At 41.7% G+C, this 27,589-nt stretch overlaps 1 protein-coding gene across 2 annotated transcripts in view; it reads right to left on the minus strand.

Moving 5' to 3' along the window:
• Positions 1-27,589, minus strand: part of ADGRA1 (adhesion G protein-coupled receptor A1) — a 313,690-nt gene that overhangs the window by 153,624 nt on the left and 132,477 nt on the right. For both annotated transcript variants that reach the window (XM_083505930.1, XM_083505931.1), the window contains 5 exons: positions 13,246-13,410; positions 7,777-7,975; positions 6,267-6,416; positions 4,081-4,242; positions 241-444 (listed from right to left, as the gene is read on the minus strand). In XM_083505930.1, the coding sequence (XP_083362056.1) occupies positions 241-444; positions 4,081-4,242; positions 6,267-6,416; positions 7,777-7,975; positions 13,246-13,410 (880 nt within the window). The remainder of the gene's footprint in view (positions 1-240; positions 445-4,080; positions 4,243-6,266; positions 6,417-7,776; positions 7,976-13,245; positions 13,411-27,589) is intronic.

The following is a 27,589-nucleotide window of genomic DNA, read 5'->3' on the forward strand; positions in this document are numbered from 1 at the left end:
ATTGTTCTCGCCATTCAACCAATGCAACATTTAGGATTCAACATCAAGTATTAGGGGTGTGTCCTTAAATCAACGCACACAGTTCTGTAAGAAATATTGCCAATGCACTTGCAAAACCAGAAGGAAGTTCAATTCATCATTTCAGATCACTTATCCTCATTGCTCCAAATGCTGCTTTCAGTGCAAAATGCAAACTATTTTATGTATAAATTCAGTGTATTCTTTGGTTATACCACTTACCATTGGAGAGAAATTAACCACAGAGGCACTATGACTGCCAGCATTGCACTTAAAATTCAAACGTTGGTCTGTCTCCCTGTTCCCTGTGTTGCGGCTCAGTGACCTGTCTGGATCTGCAGATATTTTCTGGAAGGCAGTGCAAGTCATCCCCATGAAGCTAGATGGCTTGATCATAAAGGCCTCCAGAGCAATATTAAGAGAAACCTGTCAAAACAAATTTGAAGAGCTGGTGTAGTTTTAACATATTTTTACAGGCAATAACTTATATAAAATCTACATTACGTATTTGCATATGCTGTACTATACACACAAACACACATACATAATGCATCACGAAACACCATTCATGTGCACCCATAAAGTTACATAGCTTGTAGGCTTGCAACACTATTTTTAATTTTTAAAAACGTACAAGGATCTTCTTTTTTAAATGTACAAGGACCTAACACATTTCTTAAATTTTATCTTTACAGAGAAGAATGATATTAACTGGAGTAATTGTATTTTAACAGTCATTAGTTGTTTGTTTCAACAAGATTCCTACGGTCAGATGCTCACCACCTTTGAAATGAATGGGAAATGTGCAGGAATTCAGATTGCCAATTTTTTTCTCGCAGTGCTATGGCAGTAATAATTCATATCATATTACTATGGCAACTAAATGTGGTCAAGGAAGGAATAGTTCAAGTTTCTCTAGAGCATCTACAGCCAAATGGATGGTCTCACTGAATCAAGACACATTTCTTAGTGCTCCATGATGTAAAGTACCGATTAACGGTGACAGAGGAGGTGAAGTGACAGGACTGGTCAAAAAAATATTTTCAGTTTCATTAGCTGGAATCATTTACATCTTCAAGAAGATATGGTCTTTTCATATTAAGAGAGAAACGGAGGCTAGCACAGTCTCAGTGATGCAGTTTGCTTAATTGCTGCTGGCTAGCCTCCAAAAGGAACAGCAGTTGTTTGGTATTGTACGAGACTACACAGAGAAGTCTACAGCTTTATTTACAAGTTGAAGTTGACTGTACGCTAATTTGCCTACAGAAAGGGGGGGGGAGAACATAAAGAATGGCTAAGTAGGATCAAGACAAAGAAGCAGTCTGCCTAATTGTCCGCAAAGGGAGATAGATACCCTTAAACAACAAGAAGAAAAATGACCTGTGGTACTTGACATCTAAAAACATTTACTGCCATACCAACATCAGCTTCTGGATAACTACGCCATATATGCATACTACATATACAACATCAAGCAACATTAAGGTGCCTCTGTTCCATTTTTTGTGCGTTGGTTCTGGCTGGACACACATTGCAGCAGGAAAGAAAATTATTTACTGACTTCAAAAACAAGTGCAAATATGAAAGGGGAATGAAAGGTGAATCAGCTGTGCCAATAGTTCCCAGTAGGGCAGATTTTCCAGATAATAGAGAGCCTTCCAAATAGCAGAGATACAGCCAGGTACTCCCGGCATCAATGAAGTATATCACAGTACAAAAGCCAAGGATCATCTTATCATCAAGGATAAGAGAGATATCTTGGGAAGAGAAGGTGACAGAACAGAACCATGTGATTTTAGAAGACCACAATAATGATCACAGGCCAGCCACATCACAAGCATCAGCTAGCAGAGCTAAAGGAGAAGGTTCTTGTTTCAACTAGATTGGATGACAAAATGTAGACTTTTTAAGAGGTTGCTGACCACTTGAAGACATTCCACTAATTTTAGGTATCCTCGCTACTTCTTGTTCAGTATGCACAGTGAGGGGGCAAAGTATTTCATCCCCTGCTAAATTTGCCCGTTTGCCCTCTGACGAAGAAATGACCAGTCCATAATTTTAATGGTAGGTTTACTGTAGCTGCGAGAGACAGAATAACAACAGGAAAACCCTTAGAAACCCAGAAGACAAAAGTCAGAGATTGACATGCCCTTCCCTATTATGTGAAAAGCACAGCACAAACTATAGGAAGCTCATTCAGGAAAGGTGCTCTAAGGACTCCTGTTTTTCCTTTCCTTTGATGTGTGAAAGGCAGACTCCAATAGATAAACTATCTAGGTTTCCAATTCGTTGTTTCATATATTGGCATCCAAAGGACGTCTTCTAGATCAGAATTTGTTTTTGCATGTTATCGTCAAGTCTCGCTGAACATCTGCTGCTGTAACATGAAACATGGTAGTCAGAGATAAGAACTGACTTCTAAATGCAAAACTAAATCTGATTATGGATCCTCTGCTACGGCCATATGGCATCAGTTATGTCTTTACTACTATTCTGACGTATGCAACTAGCTAGAAATCCTAAGTATGGTTCTCCTAAGCAATGCAATCCAAGAAATGCTTTCTGTTCTAACAGAAACTGAGGTTTGGAAGGCTTTTATTTTGAACTATCACTTTATTATTTGATTCATCTTATTAGGGGAAAGTGTGTTCTAATAATTCAAAAACAGTAAAAAGGGCAAACTATTAGTTTAGATCAGTGGTTCCCAAATAGCTAGGTACTGCAGACCCCCTGTTTTCCAAAAGCCAAGCCACGGACTCCCTACTTTTGAAAATGTTGATATCTCAGTGGTAGTTCTTGTTATGTGAATGGTGTCACCATATCCTCCATCATGTCCCAGCACAAAATCAAGCCACTCCTGTGTGGGTCTAATGACTTGCATGTTTTTGGGTGCCCTGCAAAATGGGATGTCCTGGACAGTTGCTGGGTATGTATCACAGACCCCTGGAGTCTGCAGACTACAAATTGGGAACCACTGGTTTAAAACAACTGGTTAAAGGCAGGAGTGGGCAGAAAGCAAACCTACTGTTCGTTTTCTGGGTGATTTGCAGTAGACTTGCAAAGGTTTGTGACTCTAAATTGTTTAACAGCAGCAGCAGCAACAAAACTACTCTTCTCGCTTAAATTAGGCTATTTAAATGAAGAAAGGTAGTCAGTAGTAGTTTCTGTGTGAAAGGACTGTGAAGTCAGTTAAGTTCTGGCACTGGAAACACATTCCTAGGTTCAGAATATGCTCAGAGGTACCCTGTGTTTTGTTTTGTTTTTAAAAAATGGTTATGCCTTTTGCACCTGGCTCGATTGTAGATCTTAGGGTTTTAGTAAAAAAATAAAATCAAAAATCAAAGTATATGTGACAAACTTGAAGTCTAGCCCTATTCTACCTCTACTTTAAAGTACAGTGGTACCTCAAGTTACAAATGCCTCAAGTTACAACCGCTTCAGGTTACAAACTCCGCTAACCTGGAAGAGTTACCTCGAGTTGAGAACTTTGCCCCAGGATGAGAACGGAAATTGTGTACTGGCGGTGCAGTGGCAGCAAGAGGCCCCATTAGTGAAAGCACGTCTCTAGTTAAGAAGAGTTTCAGGTTAAGAACGGACCTCCAGAATGAATTAAGTTCATAACTAGAGGTACCACTGTATATTACTCTCAGCAGAAATAACTAATCCCACAGTAATTACTCTTGGTTGGTGGTGTCAGACTCCTTCTTTCTCTACGTAACTCAGAATATGATTACTACTACTATTAAGTTCTAAAGCTGTGTGTTGCGACAGCCCAAAAAATATGGATCAATCATTTATCTAATATAGATTATCGGTCACACCGTGGTGGTAGTGGTAAAAAAAAAGGGAGTAAGTACTAATAATTATTACTGAGTCATTTCTAGGTCCTGATGATGAACACGAGCTCATAAGACAAATGCACTGGGTGCTACAAAATCAGTTGAGATATAAACCAATGCTGAATGCATACCCAGATCTCCCCCCCCCCCATCCCTCTCTGCTTCTCCCTCCTACTCCCACCTTTTCCATATCAAAAAGCCACAAATAAATCTCAAGAAATACCTTTGATATGACCTGTGTATTACTGGTCAGAGTTTGATTTGCAATATGTTCCACACACTGTACAATCCTGGTACAAGCTTTATCCTCCTTTTGTGCCATCCATAATACATGGTCATTTACCAGCATTATATTGCTGGCAATCTCAACTACAGCATCTGCAAGCTGGTAGGAGGGAAGGGGGAGAAAAAAAGGCATAGTGCAAAGTATTTGACTACTCCACAACAATGACATAAAAGCACAATTGAAAGCAGCTGCATTTAACTGGTCTAGTGAGCATTTCAGGAATTACTAGTTCTTAGAGCATCAACCTAAATCCTGTATTCTGGCTATAAGACTAAATTGATTTCTTATGGATAAGCCTGTCCCCAAGTCAGTGACTATAAAGTCAAAACTGTTTCAGAATTATATGAGCCCAAGCAATAATGTTCCATTGACATAAAGTATATCTTGCTATGAGTGCTTTACCAGTGATTTGTTCCTCTTCCAGCCTCTGCCCTGACTACAGATGCAATCTAATCCCACTCCGTGTGTTCTTTTTCCAAGTTAAGTAAATGTGAGAGAGGGGATAGTGAGGATAAGTGACTAACATCCCTCTTCCAATTGTTCTTCTCATTGCCCTCCATGAGGATGAAGTGGGGGGGGGGCTCCTGTTCTTGTGCAGGATCTCTGTTTTAAATTGTAAATAAATTGTAGTAGTAAATAAATTGCTAGTGTCCCAATTCAGTTGTGAGGTCAAACACAACTTGAGATATGGGTTGTGCTACGATATGTAGTGACTATGTGTATCAGGAATGGGAAACCTAGGGTTCTCCAGATGTTGCTGAACTAAAACTACCATGAGCCTTAATAAGCATGGCCAATGGTTTGGAATGCTGGGCACTGTAGTTCAGCAATATCTGGAGAGCCAAAGGTTCCCCACGCCTGATGTAGATTGTCATCGTTCTTTTAGTGCCCCCGAAAGGTTTTCACCGAGATGTGTTAAGCATTTCACTACTTTGTAAGGTTCTATTTTTTTGGTGCTGTGGGTTAAACCACAGAGCCTAGGACTTGCCGATCAGAAGGTCTGTGGTTCGAATCCCCGCAACGGGGTGAGCTCCCATTGCTCGGTCCCTGCTCCTGCCAACCTAGCAGTTCGAAAGCACATCAAAGTGCAAGTAGATTAATAGGCACCACTCTGGTGGGAAGGTAAACGGCGTTTCCGTGTGCTGCTCTGGTTCGCCAGAAGTGGCTTAGTCATGCTGGCCACATGACCCAGAAGCTGTACGCCGGCTCCCTCGGCCAATAAAGCGAGATGAGCGTCGAAACCCCAGAGTCGGTCACGACTGGACCTAATGGTCAGGGGTCCCTTTTCCTTTACCATGTTGAGGCCTTCCCTCTTTTTTGCTCTTTGGGTTTGGTACTGATTCTCTTTTTTCCCCTTCATAAACTATGGGGAATGCATGCCCACTTTGGGTCACTGTGTCAATTACCTATGAAGGCACCATGAATGTTGGAGAAAGCAGATGTCTAGAAGTATCAAAATATATGAAGCACATCATACCAGCTTGCAGCCAAAATATTGTTCACGGCAATAATACTAAATAGGATTAGAACTCTTGTGATATTTCAAGAACTGCCTTCATTTCAACCTTAATGAAGAAGCTGTGTATAAAACAGAACAAAAAGACCCCCTACACACACTAGATCCATACAATGGGGTATTAGGTCCAGCATCTTGTTTCCAGCTGTAACTAGACATAGCATCTGGGAGGCAAGCACAAGGTCTGAAAGAGGCAGCCTTTCCCCACCAGTAGTAACTACCCTAACCATAATCTGTCCTGCAGCCCTCTATGTATCCTGAAAATCTGCTCCAGAAGAATGAGGAATCCTCCGGAGTAAATTTTGGGGGTATGGAAGGAGAAGAAGCCCATTTAAACAAGTGGAATTGTGTTTGTATAGCACTGGATATAATTATAATTGGATAAAAGTAACCCTATATCATTATTGTTGCACTGAAAAAAAATTCTAATTCAAATGAAATTAAGAATGTGCATACTTGAAGTATCTGGTTGAAAAGCCACAACTTTTGTCTCTTAAAATACAGAAATTTACTGCTGGGTATTTGGTACTAAATTTAAGATTATGCCTCTGTTCTTTGTTTTTCAGCTTCCAACAGTCACATATTCATTAGTAAGACAGTATCTTACATCTTTTATTTCATCCATATATATGATTAGCTTTTCCAGCATGTAAGCCAAATAGATAATGTCCTCCTTATCTGAAAAGTTGGCAGCATCTCTCGTGTAGGTTGCAAGCTGATGGGAAAATTCAAGTGCATTGGTGGAGTTAAGATGCATCTGGAAATAGAATACAAAAAGAAAATGCTGCCTATAAAACACAGCCAAATGTTAAACCCCAGTTGCACTTTACAAAATAAACAAATTCAGTCTTACAGATGAAAAATGTCATTCATGCAAAAATTCAGTCTCAATCTTCAGCCCTTTACAGGGTAAAATACTTGCTACAAACAAGGCTGTGCGAGGTTAAGTCATCAGGTAACTTTTACACCTTGGTGCCACTAGCACTGATCCTGCTTCACTAGTTTGCTAACTGAGCATCTTGCCTGAATCTAGAACAGGAGTGGGGAAACTTTGGCTCTCCAGATGCTGGTGAACAACTTCCATCAGTCCTAGCAAACACATCCAATGCCCAGGGATGAGGGGAGTCATAACTCAACATCATCTGGAAGGCCAAAGTTTGCAGGCCCAGGTGCACTAAGCCCTCTGCCAGGGCCAGGAATTCAAAGAAAGCAATGAAACACAGGACAGCCATGTTGGGATAAAATCCAACCACAACTTTATTGATTACAGATGTAAGTAGGTTTGGTGTAGGCATTGGGTATGTATCTGGAATCAACCAACCCGTCTGCTAGCTGATTATTGGGGTTGCCCTATGACATACATCAAATTGGGGCAATCCCTTCAGCAGCACCATCCTGGGGGGGGGGGTGCTATGGCCCTTTGGCTCCCATCAGGGTATCTGAACAGAAGCACCATCCTCACTGACAGCTTTAATGGGCTATCCTGTCGCTTGTTGTGGTAGAATGTGATCCACCTCTGGCTAAGGATCCAACCCAATGTCTTACCCGCCATCAAGTTGTGACGATTGCTATGAGGTCAGCAAAGCCCTCAGCCAGGGTCAACTGGATTGAGAGAAAAGTCTTGCCTGGCCCCAAATATGGTGACTGAGTTCTATAGCAAAGCCATGAGCACGCCCCGGCAACCTGCCATTGTTCAACTCATTATATACAGTTTAGCATGGGAGGGTGGGAAAATTAGCCCTGACTGAGCTGTCAGGGGCTGATTACATCTTCTATTTATGCTCAGGGAGCGGATCCAACTGGAAGCAGTGGATAGAGTAGGGTCCCTCAGACATTTCCCCCCAACCACCCATGATTGGGCAGCTTGAATGGAGGCTCTCATGAAGGAAAGGAGCGGTCTTTCCTCTCTCCTGATCTATATAATAAACACTTCTGACTTTCCTTGTTCAAACCTAGAATATTTGTAGAACTTAGATACTACAAGCATATTTCCGATCCTGTCCTTGAAATATACCTTAGATAACAAAGAAGTAAACTTCTATTTCTGTGCAGTGTGCTGATAAGAGATGTGCAACATCTACAGTATGCTCTATGCATAACAATTGGTGTCATTTTACCTGACTAAAAGCATGAAGGACTTGAGTAGCTTCTTGTGAGTAAGGACATTCAGAATAGCTTTCTTCAGCCCACCGACCTGTGCGATTACACTTACGCCATGCTTTTGACTCTTCTGCTGCATTCAAGAGGGAAGCTGGATTGACAGAATACTGAAGACATGGGTGGTAAGCAATTACACCAGCCAGAGTTTTGGGCCATCTACAAGCAAAATAACAATAATCAACAGTCAGCTAAGGATGCAGTTCTGTGCACCAGGGGTAGCGAACATACCTCCCTCTAGAAGATGTTGAACTACAATTCCCATCATCCCTCACAATTAGCCACGCTAAAAGGAGTTGTCCAACATAGTGAAGACACCATGTTCACCACCCCTACTGTGCACACTTGCTAGGAAATAAGCTCCAATAGGGTTTACTCAGAAGGCCTTACTTCTAAGTGCACCTAGACTGCAGTGCACGTGAAATATTCATCTTGAATTGGAAGCCTTAAACTGATTCTCTGTGCCTACTAAGCCAGACTGGAGGGACAGGATTATCTGCCACCATCATTCATTAAAAAAATTGCATTGCATTTTCCAGAATGCCAATCTATCCTGTAACGAGGTTTGAGTGATTTCTTCTTTTCTTCTGTTTGTTGAAGTTATAAAATTATGTTTATTATATTTGCTCTGTATTCTGTTTTTATATATTTTATTGCTGCAGCTGCTCTGAGGCCAAATGGCAAAGGACAGTATACAGAACTTTCAAATAAATAAATAAATAAATAAATAAATAAATAAATAAATAAATAATCAGTACTAAATTGTAATGTGACAATCTAGGTGGGAAATTCACACATCACTAACACTCAAGTGAGAAAATTGGTAGAATATACACAGTTTGGCACAGATAATCTTGAACTGCTACATGCTTTAATCAGTTTAATTGGAACATTAATCAATTAAAACACTCCACCTAGATGCTTCCCTTTCCATCCTTTCTGTGTCATGTTTATTAATTAAGTAAGCCTACTGGCAGGCCTTGTGCTGTCTTTTAATTTCTGAACAGCACCTAGAAATTTCTAGGCCTGGTAACAATAAGTATTAATCAGCAACACTTGGTTCGTCTGTGGGCCTCAATTTTACTCATTGATTATGAGAAGAAAACTCATAATCAGTGGAGTTGCAAGTTAACAGCAGTGCTGTTTATTATTTGAAGCTGTTTTGGTTTGATATGCTATTACGCTAGGGAATGATAAAGGGAAAAACTATAGATGGCCTTTCCTTCTAAAAAATGAGTGATAGCTTTTCTTTATTAAACCGTACATTTCCACACTTCCTTCCATATATCAAATAGCATATTCTATTAAAGATCCGGTAATATGAAAATGTGTTTACATTGATGGAATGCTGCCTCACAAACACAAATCCTATATACAGAAAACTACCATGTCAGATAGAAGGCTAAGCTAGGTCTGTGCTCCCTGACACATCATTTTCAATGCACCAGCAGTATTTCTGTATGGAGAGGCATTCTATCATGTGAGGTTTCCACCTGAAGGGATTTAGCCAAGACATGGGTTTATCATCTCAGCGAGAATGGGGCTACAGACATAATAAAAACAGCATTCTTTTGGAGTTTCCAGAATTTGTATAGTCTTCAGAACAAGAATTGGAGGGCAAGGAGACTACACCATTGTAGGGCATTTACTGTAGCAGCCCCCTTCAAAGCCAGGAAAATTCTCATTCTTATTCTTTCAATTTATGTACCACTCATTATCAAAAGATCTTGGGGTGGTGTACGAAATTAGAAACACATTAAAAGACATCAATGATAAAACGTAATAAAAGAATAGTAAAGAGCATACTGACAGACAGCCTAATGGTAAAATAATCATAATAACAACAGTCCTATCCCCCACACTTTCACAGGCCATAGATTATTTAATAGCCACAGGCCTGACTAAAGAGGAATGTCTTTGCCTGGCGTCTAAGGACATGTAATGATGGCACCAGGCGAGCCTCTCTGGGGAAAGCATTCCACAATTGGGGAGCCACCACAGAAAAGGCCTGTTTTCTTGTTGCCACCCTCCGAACCAGGAGATGTGTATGGATGAAACTGGCCACAAATTTATTCACTAACAGAAATAGGTGAGGCTGGCATGGCATCAGAACAGGATCTGACCTGAAGAACAACCTTAATCACCAAAGTCGGAGCGGTGGGCAGCCACACACCAATGATCCAACGTGGCGCAAAACCATGAGACTGGGGCTGCTGATAACTTAAGATGGTTTCTGACTAGCCCTGCCTCATTTGAGCTATAGGTGGGGGGCTGTTCACGCCTCAAGGTCCATTAAGGGGGTCTCCCCTTTTACCTATACCCTACTCAATGACATTTCTGCCCAAGCTGTGACAATGAAGATAAGGCAGCTAACAGACAGTGAAAGAATGGTGAAAACTTCCCAAACAAGGGGTAATGGCAGCTGAGAGTTAAGTTCATTTCTGGCCCTATAAACCAGGGAAGCCTCTGTGGGAGCCTCTAAACCAGGGATTCCCAAACTTGGTTCTCCAGCTGTTGTTGGACTACAACTCCCATCATCCCTAGCTAGCAGGACCAGTGGTCAAGGATGATGGAAATTGTAGTCCAAAAGCAACTGGAGGCCCAAGTTTGGGAAACCCTACTCTAAACCAAGGGAGGGAGGGCTATGGAAGTTTGCAGTACATATGGGGGGGAAGGAGTGTTGGAAGAAGGCCGGATGAAATGGGGGCCTGTCCTTTTATTAAAGGGAGTGCTGCTAGCCTGCCCCTTCCTGAAATCTCCCTAGGCTATGTGAGGTGCAGAGATCCCAAGTTCTAGTGGGAGGATTGCCCTCTCGCTCTGGCAGATGGCTCCAACAGGCTCGCCAAGCCATAAGTAATAGTGAAAAACAATGAGACACCTCAGATTACTCGATTCTAGCATTAAACCAAGTTTTTTTTTATCAAGCTTTTCTTCTTCTTCTTCTTCTTCTTCTTCTTCTTCTTCTTCTTCTTCTTCTTCTTTAAAGGTGCTGCTACGTTATGCATTGACAGAGTCTGAGCCAAAAATGCATTTCCGATTCTGAGCAGTACTGCAGCTGGAAGAAATATGGTGCTCATTCTTCCTCACACCTTTCTAGCCGCAGAAATAACACATTATGAAGAGAAAAGACTTTGGATGCAAAAATGAATCATGGTCAGAATTGTATAAATAATTAAAAGGAATATGAACCAAGGAGCATTTCTGTCTTACTTCTGGCCTGAACGTCACTTTAATTGAGCTACTCTGCTGATATTTATTTATTAAAGGGCTAGATGCAGCTATCCTTTCGAGTAACTCTAAGTGCAAGGCACTTTGTCTACCAGACGAGAACTGTTGGGCTTTTCAGCAAAGAATAGTATGGGAAGATTTCAGTACTAGAATATCAGCGTTTAGTATCTGGAAACACAGGGACACACACACACCGTTTAAAAATAGCTTATAATGAGAGAAAAACAACACAAAACACAGCCATCACCCCATAATAGCTTTTGTTCACTGAGGCTTGCATTACAAATCCTTGCAGCAAGTTTTCAATTACAAATACCACCTGGGCCTGTCAGCTCAAAAGACTCAACCTTTCCATTACATTTAACGCTTCTCCTTTTAAAAACGAACAGCTCTTCTTCTTTTCCTTCCCTTCCCTTTCTAGTTTTGCTTTTGTGGTTGTGATATCATGCTTCCTACGTATTTGCAAGAATATCAAAAACCTCAAAGACCTTTTCATGATAAATTATTGGCATGCAAGTTGCATCCTGGGAAGAGAAACCTTTCAAGGAAGCTTCAGGTGTTAATGTTAACTTTAGTTCCAAAGATGTTCTCCAGAATTCTGAATTCATTACTTTGAAATGCCAAAGGAATCTATGGACTCAGCATGCTTTTGATGTAAGTTTCTAAAATAAATTTGTGTGGACTTTCTGAAAGATGATCAATAAGGACAGAAATGTCAATTCCTCAGCTTTTTGATTTGTAGCAAATGAAGTGGCAAAACACCTTTGGCATTAGTTCAGCATTCATATATATATTTTATTTATCAAGAAGACAATGACATTTGGTGGCAAGGGATTGAAGGGCTTCTTAATGAAAGCTGCATTATGTAGCAGCTAGTACAAGTCTATATAATATATTTTTTAAGTGACTCATTAAACAGCACCTCAAGTTGAGCCTTTCTGTATTGAGAAGAAATGCGGTCTTCAGTGACTCTCTCTTCTTGAACTTTTCAAACAAAAGCAAGGATTTTTGTTTTACAAAAAGATGCCTTGCCTTCTAGGAGGCTTATAAAGATATTTAGTTTACCATGCAACAGTGAAGGAATAATGTTATTGCTGGCTGGGTGGGTGTGTTTAAAGAAATGGAATTAAGTTAGTGATAACTCCAAACACAATGGGGTAATTAATGCATAAGGAGGAAAGACTCACTTCCAGCACAAATGTGTCACGCTTTTGTTCTGATTCAGCGGGGGTGGGATGTTGGGTGGTCTCCTTACATTCTTAAGAAATGCATGAGAAGGGAAGGAAAACTGCAAGCCATTTCTATTTGCTTTATAATTGTATGTGTGGCTTGAACCATAAATATTATCTTCGGAACATGCACACTATACATTGGAGCTGCGGTACCTATGGTCCCCCAGGTGTCAATGGACTACAGTTCCCATCGTCCCTGAAAAGTGGCCATGCTGCCTGGGATACTGGGGAGTTGGTGCCCAACAATGTCCAAAGTACCACAGATGCCCACCGCTATCTTAAGGTATGTCTAGATTGCACTTTAAAGTGGCCTGGATCCAAAGAGCTAATTTAGACCCGCACATAGGCTTTGGAAAACCCAGTAGGATTTTATTTTATTTTATCTGCCTTTTCTTCACCCACTATGCAATATCACATGCAGCTTTTAAAAGCCCCTTCAGTTCATGTGAGATGTGTGACTGTTGTTTGAAAAACTCAAACCCAGAGCATTCTTGAATGTGTACAAATAGTTACACAGTTCGTTGGCATCCCAGACACCAAGGAGATGTGTCTTTCTTCCATTGTTGTGCTTCACATTTGGAACTACTTCACAAGACACTCAATCAACGTTGTTTCTAGGCAGGGAAGCATGACAAGGGGCAGTATTTAACTACATTTTTAAGCACTAGTGCAAGGGGTTTACACAAGTTCCTCCCCCCCCACACATCCCACATTATCCCCAAATTTGCTAGGAAAGGCACATTTGAACCTTCCAAACAGATAAAGTAGCCCAAGGGGCCATTAGAGCATTATCTGGCCTTAGGAAATTGCTGCCACTAACCCAACGCTACAGATTGAGAAACTTGTTTGGATATGAAAGACTACCCCACTGTATATATTTGATATGTATACAGAATAGGCTTATTGAGGTTTTACACAAGAAAACCAAAGATCAATCATATATTTTTGAAATCAGAAGAAAAACCATACCTGAAATCTCCTTTATTGTTAACTATCCTTTCAGCAGGGCAATAAGGTGCAGCTGTTTCTAGTACAACGATTTCTACCTGCTTAGAGATGTTTCCATAGGAGTTGTTGACCATGCATTCCCACATTCCTGTTGCATCAAAATCAATGCTGGACAAAATAAGCTCACTACAAGAGAGTAAAAAAAAGGAAAACAAATTATCAGCCTGACTTAAAAGGTATGCGACTCCAAAAACTCTCCATAGGACAGAGCTCTTTAGACCACAGTGATGTTTGTTTGGTTTACTTATTCAATTCTGCAGCCCTCCCTACACACTCAAAAGCTTTAGGACAGATACCTGTATTCTTAAACCTATTTATAAAAGTTTGTGACCAGTAACTGGGAGCATGGTACGGCTGCATTCCTCACCTGACCTCCCTCTGGCTGAGTCATTGGTGGAGGTGGAGGGACAGGGTGAAGTGCTGGAAAGGTGCTCATGAACCATATTGACCTCCCTGGCATCACACCCCTCTTCCTCTCTGTCCCTGTAAGCAGCAGTGATTCAGCTGGAGGGAGGTCAGATGAGTCTCAACATGTCATCTGCTACTGTATGCAGCTGATGCTAGAAGTATGTAACCATTCAAAGTGAAGCTCAGAGTGCCTTCCTGTTTCTACTGAATTCCAGCTGACCTTGGCTTCTGGCCCAGTTCTGTTGTGAACAGAATAAAAAAATATGCCACCCAATTCTGCTTAGAGAAAAACCCTGCTGTGTCCCTACAAACACTTCCCCATCCCCCAAGTGAACATGTTTTTCTGAATTTGACCATTGATACAGATACTGACAACAATCCAACGTAAGCGCACTTAACAACTTCTAGATACAATGATCTTAATTTGTAACGCATGGTAGTTTTAAGATAACAAATATTTATATTCCCTGGTTTGTTTATAATTTGTTTTTGTTGCTACTGATGTAATTCATTCTGTAACCCCCGGGGTGAAAGGTGGAATAGAAAAAATATTGAATAAATAAATTTCAGAATGTGGTCATGAGTTACACAAATTAAGGTAGTTATTGATTTTAATGTGGTTTTGAAAAGCCATATGTGATTCACTTCAAGAAACATCTTACAGAAGTTCCTTTAATTTCTCTAAGCATGTTCATCTTTAACTTCTATGCATCCTGTTATTGGGATGGCTCTCTAGTTGTAGGACTTCCTTCCTTGCTGTCCTGATTTTTGTGCAAATCAAGAATTCAAAATGAAATTTTCACTAATAAATGATATGACAAATTCAACAACCAGCCTTCCACACAGTGCCGGATTTATGTATAAGCTAAACAAGGTATAGCTTAGGGCCCAACTCTCTTGGAGGCCCCCCAAAAAATTAAAGAAAAAAGAACACCTGGATGTACATTTCCAAAATATAAGATAAAAAACAAATAAAATAAAACCTACATACAGCAATAGGCTCCTATGATGTAAGTAACGGGCTCTGCCTGCTAGCCTGCTCCCTAAAGTACCACTCGTTTGCTCATTTCTATATGTGCAAATGGCTTTAGATACCTATTAGGTCCATAAATTACCATATAGCATATATGCAACAAAAAAACAGTGACAATATGTTGTTGACAAAGGACAGCTGAACATATAAAAGGGCCCATTACCTTCAGTAGCTTAGGGCCTCATCAAACCTAAATCCAGCCTTGCTTCCACACCATGTTTCCTTTTGGACACAATGGTGGTAGACAACTCTGAACACAAGGCACTAATGGAACATTGCTTTGATCCTCCAGAGAAAGCATTCCACAAAATTGTAGTAAATAGCTGTTGGCTGAAATGATTCTATAGTATGAGCATACCTCATGAGAATTTAGTGTTATCTTTCTGCTGCAACTTTAAATATAGCTGAGTTTATTCTACTTAGTTGTGGCCCTGAGCTTACAGGGGTGGAAAATCCCAAATGCACTTTTAGAATGAATCTCACTTTTAGCTCTCTTAATGATGCATGATAGTATTTAACTCTTGCACAAAGCATCATTGTTACAGTACTTACAGGGACTAATTCATTAGAACTCTGGGTTTCAAAAAAGTGATACCTTTTTATGGCAGGAATTAACTGTATTAGTTTAATTAAGCAACAGTGACAAGGTCTGTTATAAGATACCAGCATACAGATAGCAATAAACAGCATTTTCAAACTGCAGCCTGCCGGTTGCTTGTAACTGACAAAAATGTCAGCAAAAGGTATTCCCTTCCTATAAGAACTGGATTGCTGTAAAGGTTACAGAAGCTGGCTGTTGATATAGAAACCAGATATCTCAAATGACAGCGTTGCCATTCAAGTTATGTTGAACCATCAGGTCAGCCAACACCTTCCATTAAGGTAACACTGGGTGACCTTTATTTTTACATTATAATCTCTCAACTCAGTAGGCTGTTTGAATACAAAATTGCTTCTCTTCCCCTGCCCCCACACCCCACCCCGCTCAAAACGGACTGCACTTTCCTGGAGCTTACTATTTATAACATTTCCCCTAAAACAATAAATAAAAGCTTTCTCCAAGACAAATAAGAGCAGGCACTTCAGTATTTATCTGCTGTGCAAGGTTTCTGCTTACTTGTGTGTTTATGCATGTGATCCTTGACCTGAAGTCTAGAGGATTACAGTTCATTCTGCAACTTTAAGAAGGCAGTCGCTGCATCACAGTGCTGTTCTTTTTCCATTTTATAACATGCTCACAAATCAGGAATTTAGATAATAAATAACTGCAGGCTACATTTTCAACCAGTATTTTGATAATGCCAAGGTCTATAGTGACCAGGGCCGTCTTAAACATATCCAGCGCCATGGTGCAAAGATCTCTCCGGCGCCCCCTCCCTTTCCCAGAGTTGTTGACCTTTTCCCAAGCCTCTCTCCTCCCGCAGAGGCTTGGGAAGGAAGCTGCATGCCCGCCAGCCATATGGTTGATGGGGCACAGCTGGCGGGCATGCAGGGAAAGGGGAGGCCGCCGGCAAAGCCTCGCAACTCCCCCACTCGCCCTTGAGAGGCCAGCTCCCTGGCGCAATGCGCCAGTAACCCCAATAGGAAAGACGGCTCTGATAGTGACAAGCCACAATGGGGAAATAGAATAAAAAAGCATAATTTGCCACAACCCTAAAGAGGAATGGCTCAGAATTAAGGTTGGTACTGTTACGATATAGAAGCAATGCAGCTGCGAGCTGCTAGCTTGAAAACATCACATGATGGAATATCGGGACTGTTTCATGGGAAACAGAGGGACAGCACCGGAATTAGCTCAGAGTGTAATATGAGCTCTGCCTATTGTTCCTGTACAGGAAGTACAGGAAGTGTTTGTCACTCGACTGCTGGAGCTTGAAGAGAGCAGTCATGCTTTTTGTAACGCTGCAAAGACAGAAATAAAGGCATGTAAATACGTTTCTGTCTATCTCTTTCCCCTGCCGGGGGGGGGAGCAAGAAAGAGGGGGGGGTGTTCTCATCCTGAAAAAATTGCCTATCGTGACCTAGCCTGGATCTTGCTGGGGAATGCAGACAGGGAGGTCAACAGGAGATCAAGCCGGGTGCCTGGAGAGTTGCCAGTTACTACTGATAAAGGCTTGAATTACGACAGGTACGAGGTAACTGGGGGGCAGGATTGCAGGAGAGAGTGGTCTTGGGACAGCAGGGTGACAATCTGTTAGGTCCCTCCCTGGGACAAAATTCACACACCCACCCGGCAGTTTTGGCATTTCACTGGGTCCTGATGCAGCCCACCCTAGCCCAGGGGTCTTCAGCTGGCAGCTCCACGGATTCCTCTCACCCATCATTGTGATCCAACCTGCCCCTCCGATCCATCTCCTTGAATGACTCAGGACATCCATCTTGAATGTAACTACAGTGGTACCTCTAGTTACAAACTTAATTCGTTCCGGAGGTCCATTCTTAACCTGAAACTGTTCTTAACTAGAGGCGTGCTTTCGCTAATAGGGCCTCTTGCTGCCACTGCGCCGCCGGCATATGATTTCCGTTCTCATCCTGGAGCAAAGTTCTCAACTCAAGGTAACTCTTCCAGGTTAGCGGAGTTTGTAACCTGAAGCGTTTGTAACCTGAGGTGTTTGTAACCCGAGGTACCACTGTAATGGGCAAAATTAGACCTGATGTGAAATACATCTTTGCTTTTATTTGCAGATTTTTTAAATAGATGCAAACTGCATCAGCTGGAGGTGTGGGGAAAATCCTTCTTTTGAAGGAAGACTTTGTATTGGGCAATTCCTAGCTGATACAATTTGAATTTTTTAAAATCTGCACATTAAATGCAAATCTGCACTTAGTATCAGGTGCAGTTTGGCCCTAGGAATCTGCTTACATTATCTAAGCATATGAGAACATTACCCAAGCAATTTGGGATTACTCTCACAAATCAATACCTTTATCTTGAAGCTGTTTACAAGCACAGTGAATCCAAGGGTCTGGGATCAGTGCTAATGATTCCCATTAATGACTTGTGTTTCAAATTAGAAAGAGACAGTGATATGCACTGCCTACATTTTTCTATCAATATTATATCTAAATGGAGAAAACACTGGCACTTTCTATGTGTTCAGCCCCTGAGTCTTCAGCCAATTAAAATTAGCGGCTATTCACACAGATACAAACATAGTTTTTATAAAACAAAAAACCAAGATTATTTTTAACATTATATTTTTATATTTTATTATATTTAGCACTGGGGGAAAAGACCCTGTCTGCAATATCACTTGTTAATTTTGACATTCTTCCTCACTTAGCCTTCATTGAACCCTGACTGTAGTACAGAAAGAAGTTAAGTGTAAAAGACCATGGATATTGACTGTTGTAGGAACCATCTGGCTGTGGCAAAGGATGGTAATTAATTTATACTCGTCAAGGTATCCTAGGGGCAGTAGTTACTTTAGTGAACATCTTTACTTACTTAGCATCTGGATATGACAAGTGATGAACAGTTCCTGGTCTCCCTAGAAACCCTGTAACAACTGAATTTAGTGCAGAAGCAAAAGTTCTTAAAAGAGAATTTAAAAGAGAACCTTTGCCTCTCTTTGCTGTTCTAACTTCTCATGTTCAGCATGCTCTCTTTCTCTTTATGGCTTCTTCAGGAAAGAACCAGGCTTCCTTCCTCTCTCAGGTAACCTATGAGACTCTGGCCTTTATTGAGTATTCATTCTGATTTGTTGTCGAGAGATTATACAATTACCATTGATGCTTGTAGGGTGCTTGCACGTCTTCCTATCAAATATTAATTCATCCATCCATCCCACTTTTCAGTGCACTTCCCTGCCTCTTTCCTAACGGCAACAAGTCTTTTTAAAAGTGGATTTGTTGCACCAGGGTGACAGAGTCCTTTAATCCACTTTATTTGAACACCTATGCACTTGAATCAGAGTACTTTCGCAATCAAACTTTCTTTCTAGGGAACTCTCTGAACTGTAGCTTTGTGAGGGAAATAGGGGTCCTTCTAACTACTCCCAGCACTGTTTACAAACTACAGGCCATAAAACTTCCCAAGTGGTGGACTGGTGCATCCACCCATTTGATCTATGCCATGGGGATATCTTTTAGGTTTGGCCCTAAAGGAGTGATCAGCCAGCAATCAGGCTAGTCTGATTCAGGGTACATACTCAACGCCTAGGCTCAATGTCTATTTACATCTGTAATAATAATAATAATTTATTATTTACACCCTGCCCATCTAGCTGGGTCCCCCCAGCCACTCTGGACAGCTTCCAACAAAACACTAAAATACAATAACCTATTAAACATTAAAAGCTTCCCTAAACAGGGCTGCTTTTAGAGGTCTTCTAAAAGTTTGGTAGTTATTTTTCTCTTTGACATCTGGTGGGAGGGCGTTCCACAGGGTGGGCGCCACTACTGAGAAGGCCCTCTGCCTGGTTCCCTGTAACTTGGCTTCTCGCAGCGAGGGAACCGCCAGAAGGCCCTTGGCGCTGGACCTCAGTGTCCGGGCAGAACAATGGAGGTAGAGGCGCTCCTTCAGGTATACTGGACTAAACAATAAAGATGTGACCCTTTTAATTCCAAAGTGTTGTTCTGTCATTATTGGTACTCTCACATTACCTGCCCATCCCCCAGTGGGCTTGCAAAGTGTTCCATAATATACAGTGGAAATTAATTTAGGGAAAGTCATTATAATGTTCTACTGTAGCCCTCAGCACTGGCTGTTGCCCAATGTAGAAACTCAGCATAGAGAAAATAACTAATCTGGGGCATGGCATTTTCATTTAGAATACGCACTTTCATCACTACAACTATGCATAACTAATTAACCAGACCTGAGGTTAGCCTTGTTATTAGTGGAGCTATTCCCTTTATTGTCTTGCAATAATATTTTTGCAATGTGTCTGTTGCATGCTGATGGCCATTTAAATGTCAGAAAGAAAAGTGACCGAGAAATAGAGGCTACAGGAATGCATTCCAATTGTTATTTCCCTGAGAAAGGTTCTCAGAATCTGACCTAATTTCCTGTATGTATCTGGAAGACTCTATCTCAGTTCTGGCAGAGAAAGGAAAACAAATTACTGGGACATGAAGACTGTTTACTTAAAAAACCCAGAAAAAAACCCACCCACAATTTAGGTAAAAAGTCTGTAATGCCTATATCTAATCCAAGCCACCATCCATTATTAATATGAACAAAGACTTTCAAAAGTGAGGGTGGTCCCCAGAGCATACTGCTGCGCAAAATAAGGACCAAAGGTTAAGACATGCAAAATCAAGAGAGAATGTGCAAATCTAGCTCTTTAAAATCAACTAAAAATGGGTATCTTAGCAACACAGGAAGCTATGTTATACTGAGTCAGACCACTGGGTTCATTTAGCTCAGCACTGTCTATACAGTGGTACCTCGGGTTACATACGCTTCAGGTTACATATGCTTCAGGTTACAGACTCCGCTAACCCAGAAATATTACCTCGGGTTAAGAACTTTGCTTCAGAATGAGAACAGAAATAGTGCAGCAGCGGCACGGCAGCAGTAGGAGGCCCCATTAGCTAAAGTGGTGCTTCAGGTTAAAAAACAGTTTCAGGTTAAGTACGGACCTCCGGAACGAATTAAGTACTTAACCCGAGGTACCACTGTATATGGGTTTCTAAAACAACTCCCATCATCCCTAGCTAGCACAACCAGTTGTCAGGGATGATGGGAATTGTAGTCCAAAAAAAAGCTGGAGACCCAAGTTTGGGAAGCCCTGGGTTTGGCAGCAAATCTCCATGTTTTTAGAGAGGGGTCCCTCCCAACTGTACCTAGAGATACAGGAGACTGAAGCTGGGACCTTCGGCATACAAATTCTGTCAGGATGTTGATTCCAAGGGAATGCCCACATAGCTGGGCCATTTACATATAGAGAAGTAGCTCCCACAGGGGAAGAGGAACATTAAAAAGGCCACAAAGAAACTCATTTATCCATGGAATGATTTTCCTTACGGTATAAACAGATCCTTAAATGAAAACCTGTTAGCAGCAAGCAGAAAACAAATTAAATTAAAGCTTATATGGGGCTTCTACAGATTCTTGGATATACAAACAAATGTTTGCCAGCTGTGATTTATCAGAACTAAGTTAAATGCAAGTACAATTGCATGATTTTCTTTCTCTGGGTGATAAGTAGAAAATACACAAAACTCATCTTCCTGTATCATGGTGAATAAAGGTCAGATTACAGTATAATAAGCTACTGTTGCTTTTGCCTAATCTAATCACTTTTGCCTGATACATAAAAAAGCAGGTAGGTTTACATACAGTATTTGAGATGCTGCATGGGCAATGTTTTACACCATTACATAAGGCAAGCCTTTGTGTTGTTTTACTCACTACCAGTGGCATGGGGAGGGGGAGGCACAGGGGCAGTTGCCCTAGGTGCAAAATTGTTAGGGGTGCAAAACTTCAACACCTGGTGCTGCTTCTGGGCTTGGTTGAAAACGGATTCTCCAAGCGAGCCAGGAAGTGACCTCTCCAGACAACAGAACAAATCTTTTCTTATCACTGTGGTTGCAATCTCCTGGGTGACACAGAAACCGCTAGGCAGTTTAATGCGCCCGCTTACTCTGTCCATTTTCCTCCTTCTCACCACCACCCTCATTGTGGGCCCAGCCACTGGAAATCCATGCTACACCACTGCTCACTACATATGCTGACACACACACACACACACACACACACACACACACTACTGTTGAGTGTTGCAAACTTCTTTGTGTTTTTTTAAAAAAATATTTTTTATTACGTTTTTTCCAGATAAAGATACAAAGTCAGATATACAAAGAAATAACAGAAGAGAAAAAAAAGAAAGAAAAAGGAAGTCATCCTTTCAAAACATTTTTCCATAACCAACCGGACTTCCCCACGTCTCCCTCACCGTGCGTTCTTTACAATAAAATTTTTCAGCAAATTATAACCTTATTTCGTGCATTCTTTTGTTCTTTCAAATAATTATAATTTAGGTTTAAAATACTTATTGTCAATTTACACTAAAAACATATGTAATATTATTTTAAACATTAGTCCTTTCATTAATATAACTTAATTTACCATACCTTAATCTTATTGCTGGAGCTAAATTTCCCTAATCATGCGAATTCTTAACATTCATATAACTTATAAAATTTTTGTAAATAATCTTTAAATTTTTTCCAATCCTCCTCCATTGCTTCTTCTCCCAAATCTCAGATCCTGCCAGTCATTTCGGCCAGTTCCATATAATCCATCAGTTGCGTCTGCCACTCTTCCAGTGTGGGTAAATCTTGAGTCTTCCGAGTGTTGCAAACTTCTTTGGAGGGCATTTTAGAGCCGGGTGTGTGTGTGTGGAGAATGCCTGAATCTCATGGGGAGTCACTGCTCCACATTAGTGGATTAGTGTGATAACACAGCTGCTACACAGAGCAGGTTAGTTATCCAAATAAATTATAATGGCTTTCGGTCAGTGGTGCACATGCAAAGCATCCCAACTCACCCAAAATTTGGTCCTTATACTTTCTTTGTTAGACACTGCTCCCCCAGAATCCTTCAACAGTTCTTAAAAAACAAATTTAAGAGCAGCCTGTAGATTTAGCAGGTAAAGGTAAAGGGACCCCTGACCATTAGGTCCAGTCGTGGCCGACTCTGGGGTTGCGGCGCTCATCTCACTTTATTGGCCGAGGGAGCTGGCGTACAGCTTCCGGGTCATGTGGCCAGCATGACTAAGCCACTTCTGGCGAACCAGAGCAGCACACGGAAACGCCGTTTACCTTCCTGCCGGAGCGGTACCTATTTATCTACTTGCACTTTGATGTGCTTTTGAACTGCTAGGTTGGCAGGAGCAGGGACCGAGCAACGGGAGCTCACCCCGTCGCAGGGATTCGAACTGCCCACCTTCTGATCAGCAAGTCCTAGGCTCTGTGGTTTAACCCACAGCGCCATCCACGTCCCTAGATCTAGCAGGATTGATGTTTAAATCAGAGAAAATCTGTATGCATGCTTTGTGGTGCCATTTTCTTGGGTCTTGTCCCAATGAGCCAAACTACAACAAGCACCTTGAATACTTTCATAGTGGAAAGGCAGACTGTACTCTTTTTAAAAAATAAAAAAAGAAAGTAAACTTTGCTTTTTACTTGCTTTAAATATGGGGCAATTTATAGCAAGGTGATAGTATGAAATATGCATGCAGAGCAGAAACAGGCCATATGATCTGAAAGATAAACCACTGGATTCCTTCAATATCGCAGATGATGCCTAATAATAATAATAATAATAATAATAATAATAATAATAATAATTTATTATTTATACCCTGCCCATCTGGCTGGGTTACCCCAGCTACTCTGGGCAGCTTCCAACAAAATATTAAAATACAATAGTCTGTTAAATATTAAAAGCTTCCCTAAGCAGGGCTGCTTTCAGATGTCTTCTAAAAGTCGGGTGGTTGTTTTTCTCTTTGACATCTGGTGGAAGGGCGTTCCACAGGGTGGGTGCCACTACCAAGAAGGCCTTCTACCTGGTTCCCTGTAACTTGGCTTCATTCATACTTCTAGACATTCTGCCACTGCTTGAATGATTGTGTAGTCAAGTCAGCTCTGGAACCACCCAGAGCGTGGGAAGTGCTAGACAAGTGAAACACAGCCTATTTGCAGGACTTTTTCCTCATACTTCTAACCTACAATTCCACAATGTTGACTTTGCTTTGACAAAACCCACTGCTCACTAGGTCTAGCAACACAGCCCTCAACATTCAGTGTTGGACCCAGACAACAGAAACAAGAACCACCACCACAATGAAACAATAGCAGCAACTGGTCTAGCAAACAGAAAACCCACACCGAGGCTTTGTTAAGTAAAACATTTCCAAGATGATGAATAAAAAGTGCTAATCTTTGTATGATAATCCTTCATTATTTGATTGCATGCCTTTGGGAGCAGCTAGAAAATGGTAGCCAGCAGAGTTCACCAAAATAATTGATTTTAAAATTAGTATTTGTTTCATTATTGTAATTCAGACTTTCATTTGCCACCCTCTGCTTGTGTCCGACACTTCCTCTCCCTCAGAATGTGTTTAGATGTTGAATAATGCTATATTTCCTGGAGATCAAACCAGCACAATTCAGTTCCAACGTTACTGGCCAGATTCAGTGATCTTCTGGAAGGCCCTCAACAACTTGGGTCTAGGATATCTTAAGGAGTGCCTGATCCCTCAAAGCATGGCCTTATCATGGAGATATCTGAGGGAGTCTCTGCTGGTGGTTTCCTATGGCTCAGAGGCAAGGATCATAACTACTAGAAGCTGGGCATTCAGTGTTGTGGACCCAACCCTGTGGCGGTCCAATCCTAGTGATTGAGATTAAACAGGTACCCTCTTTGCTGAACTTCAGGCACATTACAAAAACTTAAAACAAAAAAAACAATCAGCAGGCATTTTAAGGCCTGTTTTTATGATGAATTTCAATTGTTCTCTCGCTCTTTTTAAAATATTTTATGTACACTGCTTAGGAATCTTGAATATGAAGGGGTACATAAATATTTGAAAGAAAATAAGACAATCTGAAGTCCAGACCAGAAGTCCCAACACCCATCTGGCAGCAGGAAGCATTCCATTACTTGGGAAGAGAATAAATGAGTCAATGTGGACTCCAGGAAAGAAGGAAGCCATAGGACCAAGTTACTGCAACACCATATCCTCCCCAGCTCTTAATTCAGTGTTTGCCAGACTCCTGCTGCTTCTTAAGCAATCTGTCCTGTTCTCCCCTCAGCGGGAGAGAGACAAGGCATTGCCTGAGGGATTAACTGTCCCAGGACTGTCCAGAGCAGAGGACATGACTTTATCTGACACCTCAGACTGAGAATGTGCCTCTGATGGAACCCCCACTGCTCTGATGCTGAGCCAGAGCCTGCAGAACTGGACAACCTCAAAGTGGGTGAGGTTAACAGCAGATCCCAACCAGCCACTCTAATCAGGTGGTAATATCACTGCTACTATCTGTAATGTTTAAGGTAAAGGTAAAGGGACCCCTGACCATTAGGTCCAGTCGTGACCGACTCTGGGGTTGCAGCACTCATCTCGCTTTATTGGCCGAGGGAGCCGGCGTACAGCTTCCGGGTCATGTGGCCAGCATGACTAAGCCGCTTCTGGCGAACCAGAGCAGCGCATGGAAACGCCGTTTACCTTCCCGCCGGAGCAGTACCTATTTATCTACTTGCACTTTGACATGCTTTCGAACTGCTAGGTTGGCAGGAGCAGGGACCGAGCAACGGGAGTTCACCCCGTCACGGGGATTTGAACCGCCGACCTTCTGATCAGCAAGTCCTAGGCTCTGTGGTTTAACCCACAGCGCCACCCGCGTCCTGATGTAATGTTTATTACATCGTAATAAACATTTATTATAATGTTTATTATTACATTTATTATAATATACATTTATTATAATGTTTATTACGTAATGTTTATTAAGCTGCAAATGCTGCTTCATTTCCATTTTCAACTGCTCCAACCAAAAGCTAATTTAAACATTTGTATTTTCACCCTATGCCCCACAAGACACTATAGCTCCAGCAGTTTTTGCTTTAATCTAAGTCACATGCGAGCACATTTTGCATCGGTATACTCCCCCCCCCCATCTGTTGTGCTAAGTGGGACAACTGAACTTTTCCTGAGCTGGTTTCACAACTGTCCTCCTCCAAGTATTTACAAATTCTGTTCAACAAGCCTTCTGCATTCAGGGTTGTCATTGGCCACAAATCAATATTTGTATCACACAAAATAAGATCTGGCTTTGAGGATGCTTGAACTATTTGCACTGGCCACTTTCCATTCATTTACGAAGTTTCAGCAGCCTGCCAAGGAAAGCCTATTCTGTTAGACATGTCGCTCTTGGCTGAACTTTGATCACTAATTCTAGAAATGCCGGTTGTTTTAATTCTTTATTGGACTGTATTGTTTGACATTTTTTCTCTTGCCGGAAGACAAAATGTGTAAAACACGACTTTCATGTAACTTTAGGTGCGCATCATGGTTTCTCCATTTCTCAAATCCCTACAAAGGGCTATCATCTCTGCTACACAATACATTGTCAGTTTTGTTGACAGCCTGACAGTACAAAGCTTGTATATTATGTGTAAACTCTAGCTTGCCTTTCATATTATAATCCATGGTTGGAAACGTGTTACAAAATATAAGGTGGTTAACCTTTTTAATGTTTATTGGAATTATGGTGCCTTGGCTGAGTAGCTCCAGTAGCTGGAAATGGCTGGAAAAAGCGCTGTATTTCCCCCCTACTGAAAGAACAACAGAAAAATTCATTGCGCCTGAGAAACCTATGTATCAGTATATACATATAATACCACGCAGCCATTTGCAACAACATGACTTTGGCGAGGTCTTGTTATCTTTGATGAAGAGCGCTCTGATCACAGTTCTTATTACAGTTTCATATCACTGGGAAGCCTGCATCATTTATTCATATAGCTGTGTTGGACATGGAGTCAGCCTTGGAGCATGGAGCTATAAAAATAAGCTGTCATTCTTCAGTGGCAGCAGCGTCATTTTCTCTCCCTCTCTCTCTCGCATACCTGACACACATCTTTTTTTCAGTTTAAACCTACAGTGAGATTAACTCAGAGGTGTTTTCTTTTTCTTATTCTTTTAAAAAGCCCTACAGATTAAGACAGAGCAAACAAAATCCTCAAAGATTCCTCTTTGCCTTTTGCAACACAGCTCTTCAGAAATGGCACAATCTCATACAGAAGCTATGCTATAACACCAACAGCCAGCCCTTTTAGCACGGAACATAGAACAAACCTTGGTTACTGATCATAGTTAAAAAGGAGGGACCTTAACCCCAAGTCTAGGCAGCGGCGGGCTAGCCGCTCCAGCACCCGGGGTGGCACACATGCCGTGCACCTGGGGGCAGGGCAATCCACCCAGGGGGTGGGGCGATCATACCCAGGGGGTGCAATCCGGCACTGCCACAATCACACCGGGGGTGCCATCTGGCGCGGTGGGGATCGCGCCAGGGGTGCCATCCAGTATGGCCGCGATCTTGCCGGAGGGTGCCATCTGACATGGCCATGATCGTGCTGGGGGGTCCCATGTGGGCTGGGGCAACAGCACAACGGCGCCCCCTGTGACTCCCAAACATACCCTGAACCCGGGGAGCTGCACCTGTGCAGCTCGTCCTCTCCCCTGCCTGCCTCCTCCAGCTGGGAATGCAGGGAAATGGCGCGGGCGTCACAGCAAATGTCACCCCCCCCGGTCAAGCTGGCACCTGGGGCAAGACGCACCCACCGCACCCACCTTGCCTCACCTCTGAGTCTAGGGTCAGATGGCACACTAAATTTGACTCATGCTGTGCCTCAATGTCCTCCTGAGGCGCCAGCATGTTCGTGCATAGGCCATAATTTGACTTACTGTGACATGTTAACCAGGCCAGTGTCTGGATAATACAGAAGCTTGCCATCTTGCTCCTTGTTGTGGTACTCTATTTTGAAAGTCTATATTCTCCCTCAACTACATTTCTTTTCCAGCTGCTTGCCGGGGTTTCCTGCTGCACTTTATTTAATCGTCTTCGCGCACTTCCCTTTTATCTCATAAGTTTATGCCATCTATACATATGGTGTCAACATTTTCCATTTTCTTTTTCATCAGACCTAATATATTTAAAACACATTGTGCCTGTGCTAAAAAAAATAGCCTATAAAGTGAAAAGCAGTGTAAGGCTAAATTGTGACCAAAAAAAATCATCTAAAATGTGTGGCCAACTCAGAAGATCATTAAAATATAAAAACATAATAAAACGTAAACATTAAAGAAAACCTTCCCTATACAGGATTGGCTTCAGACGGCTCGGGGGTCT

Source organism: Podarcis liolepis, assembly GCF_965112155.1.
Source record: "Podarcis liolepis genome assembly, chromosome: 5".
In the NCBI taxonomy this organism is placed as follows: domain Eukaryota; kingdom Metazoa; phylum Chordata; class Lepidosauria; order Squamata; family Lacertidae; genus Podarcis; species Podarcis liolepis.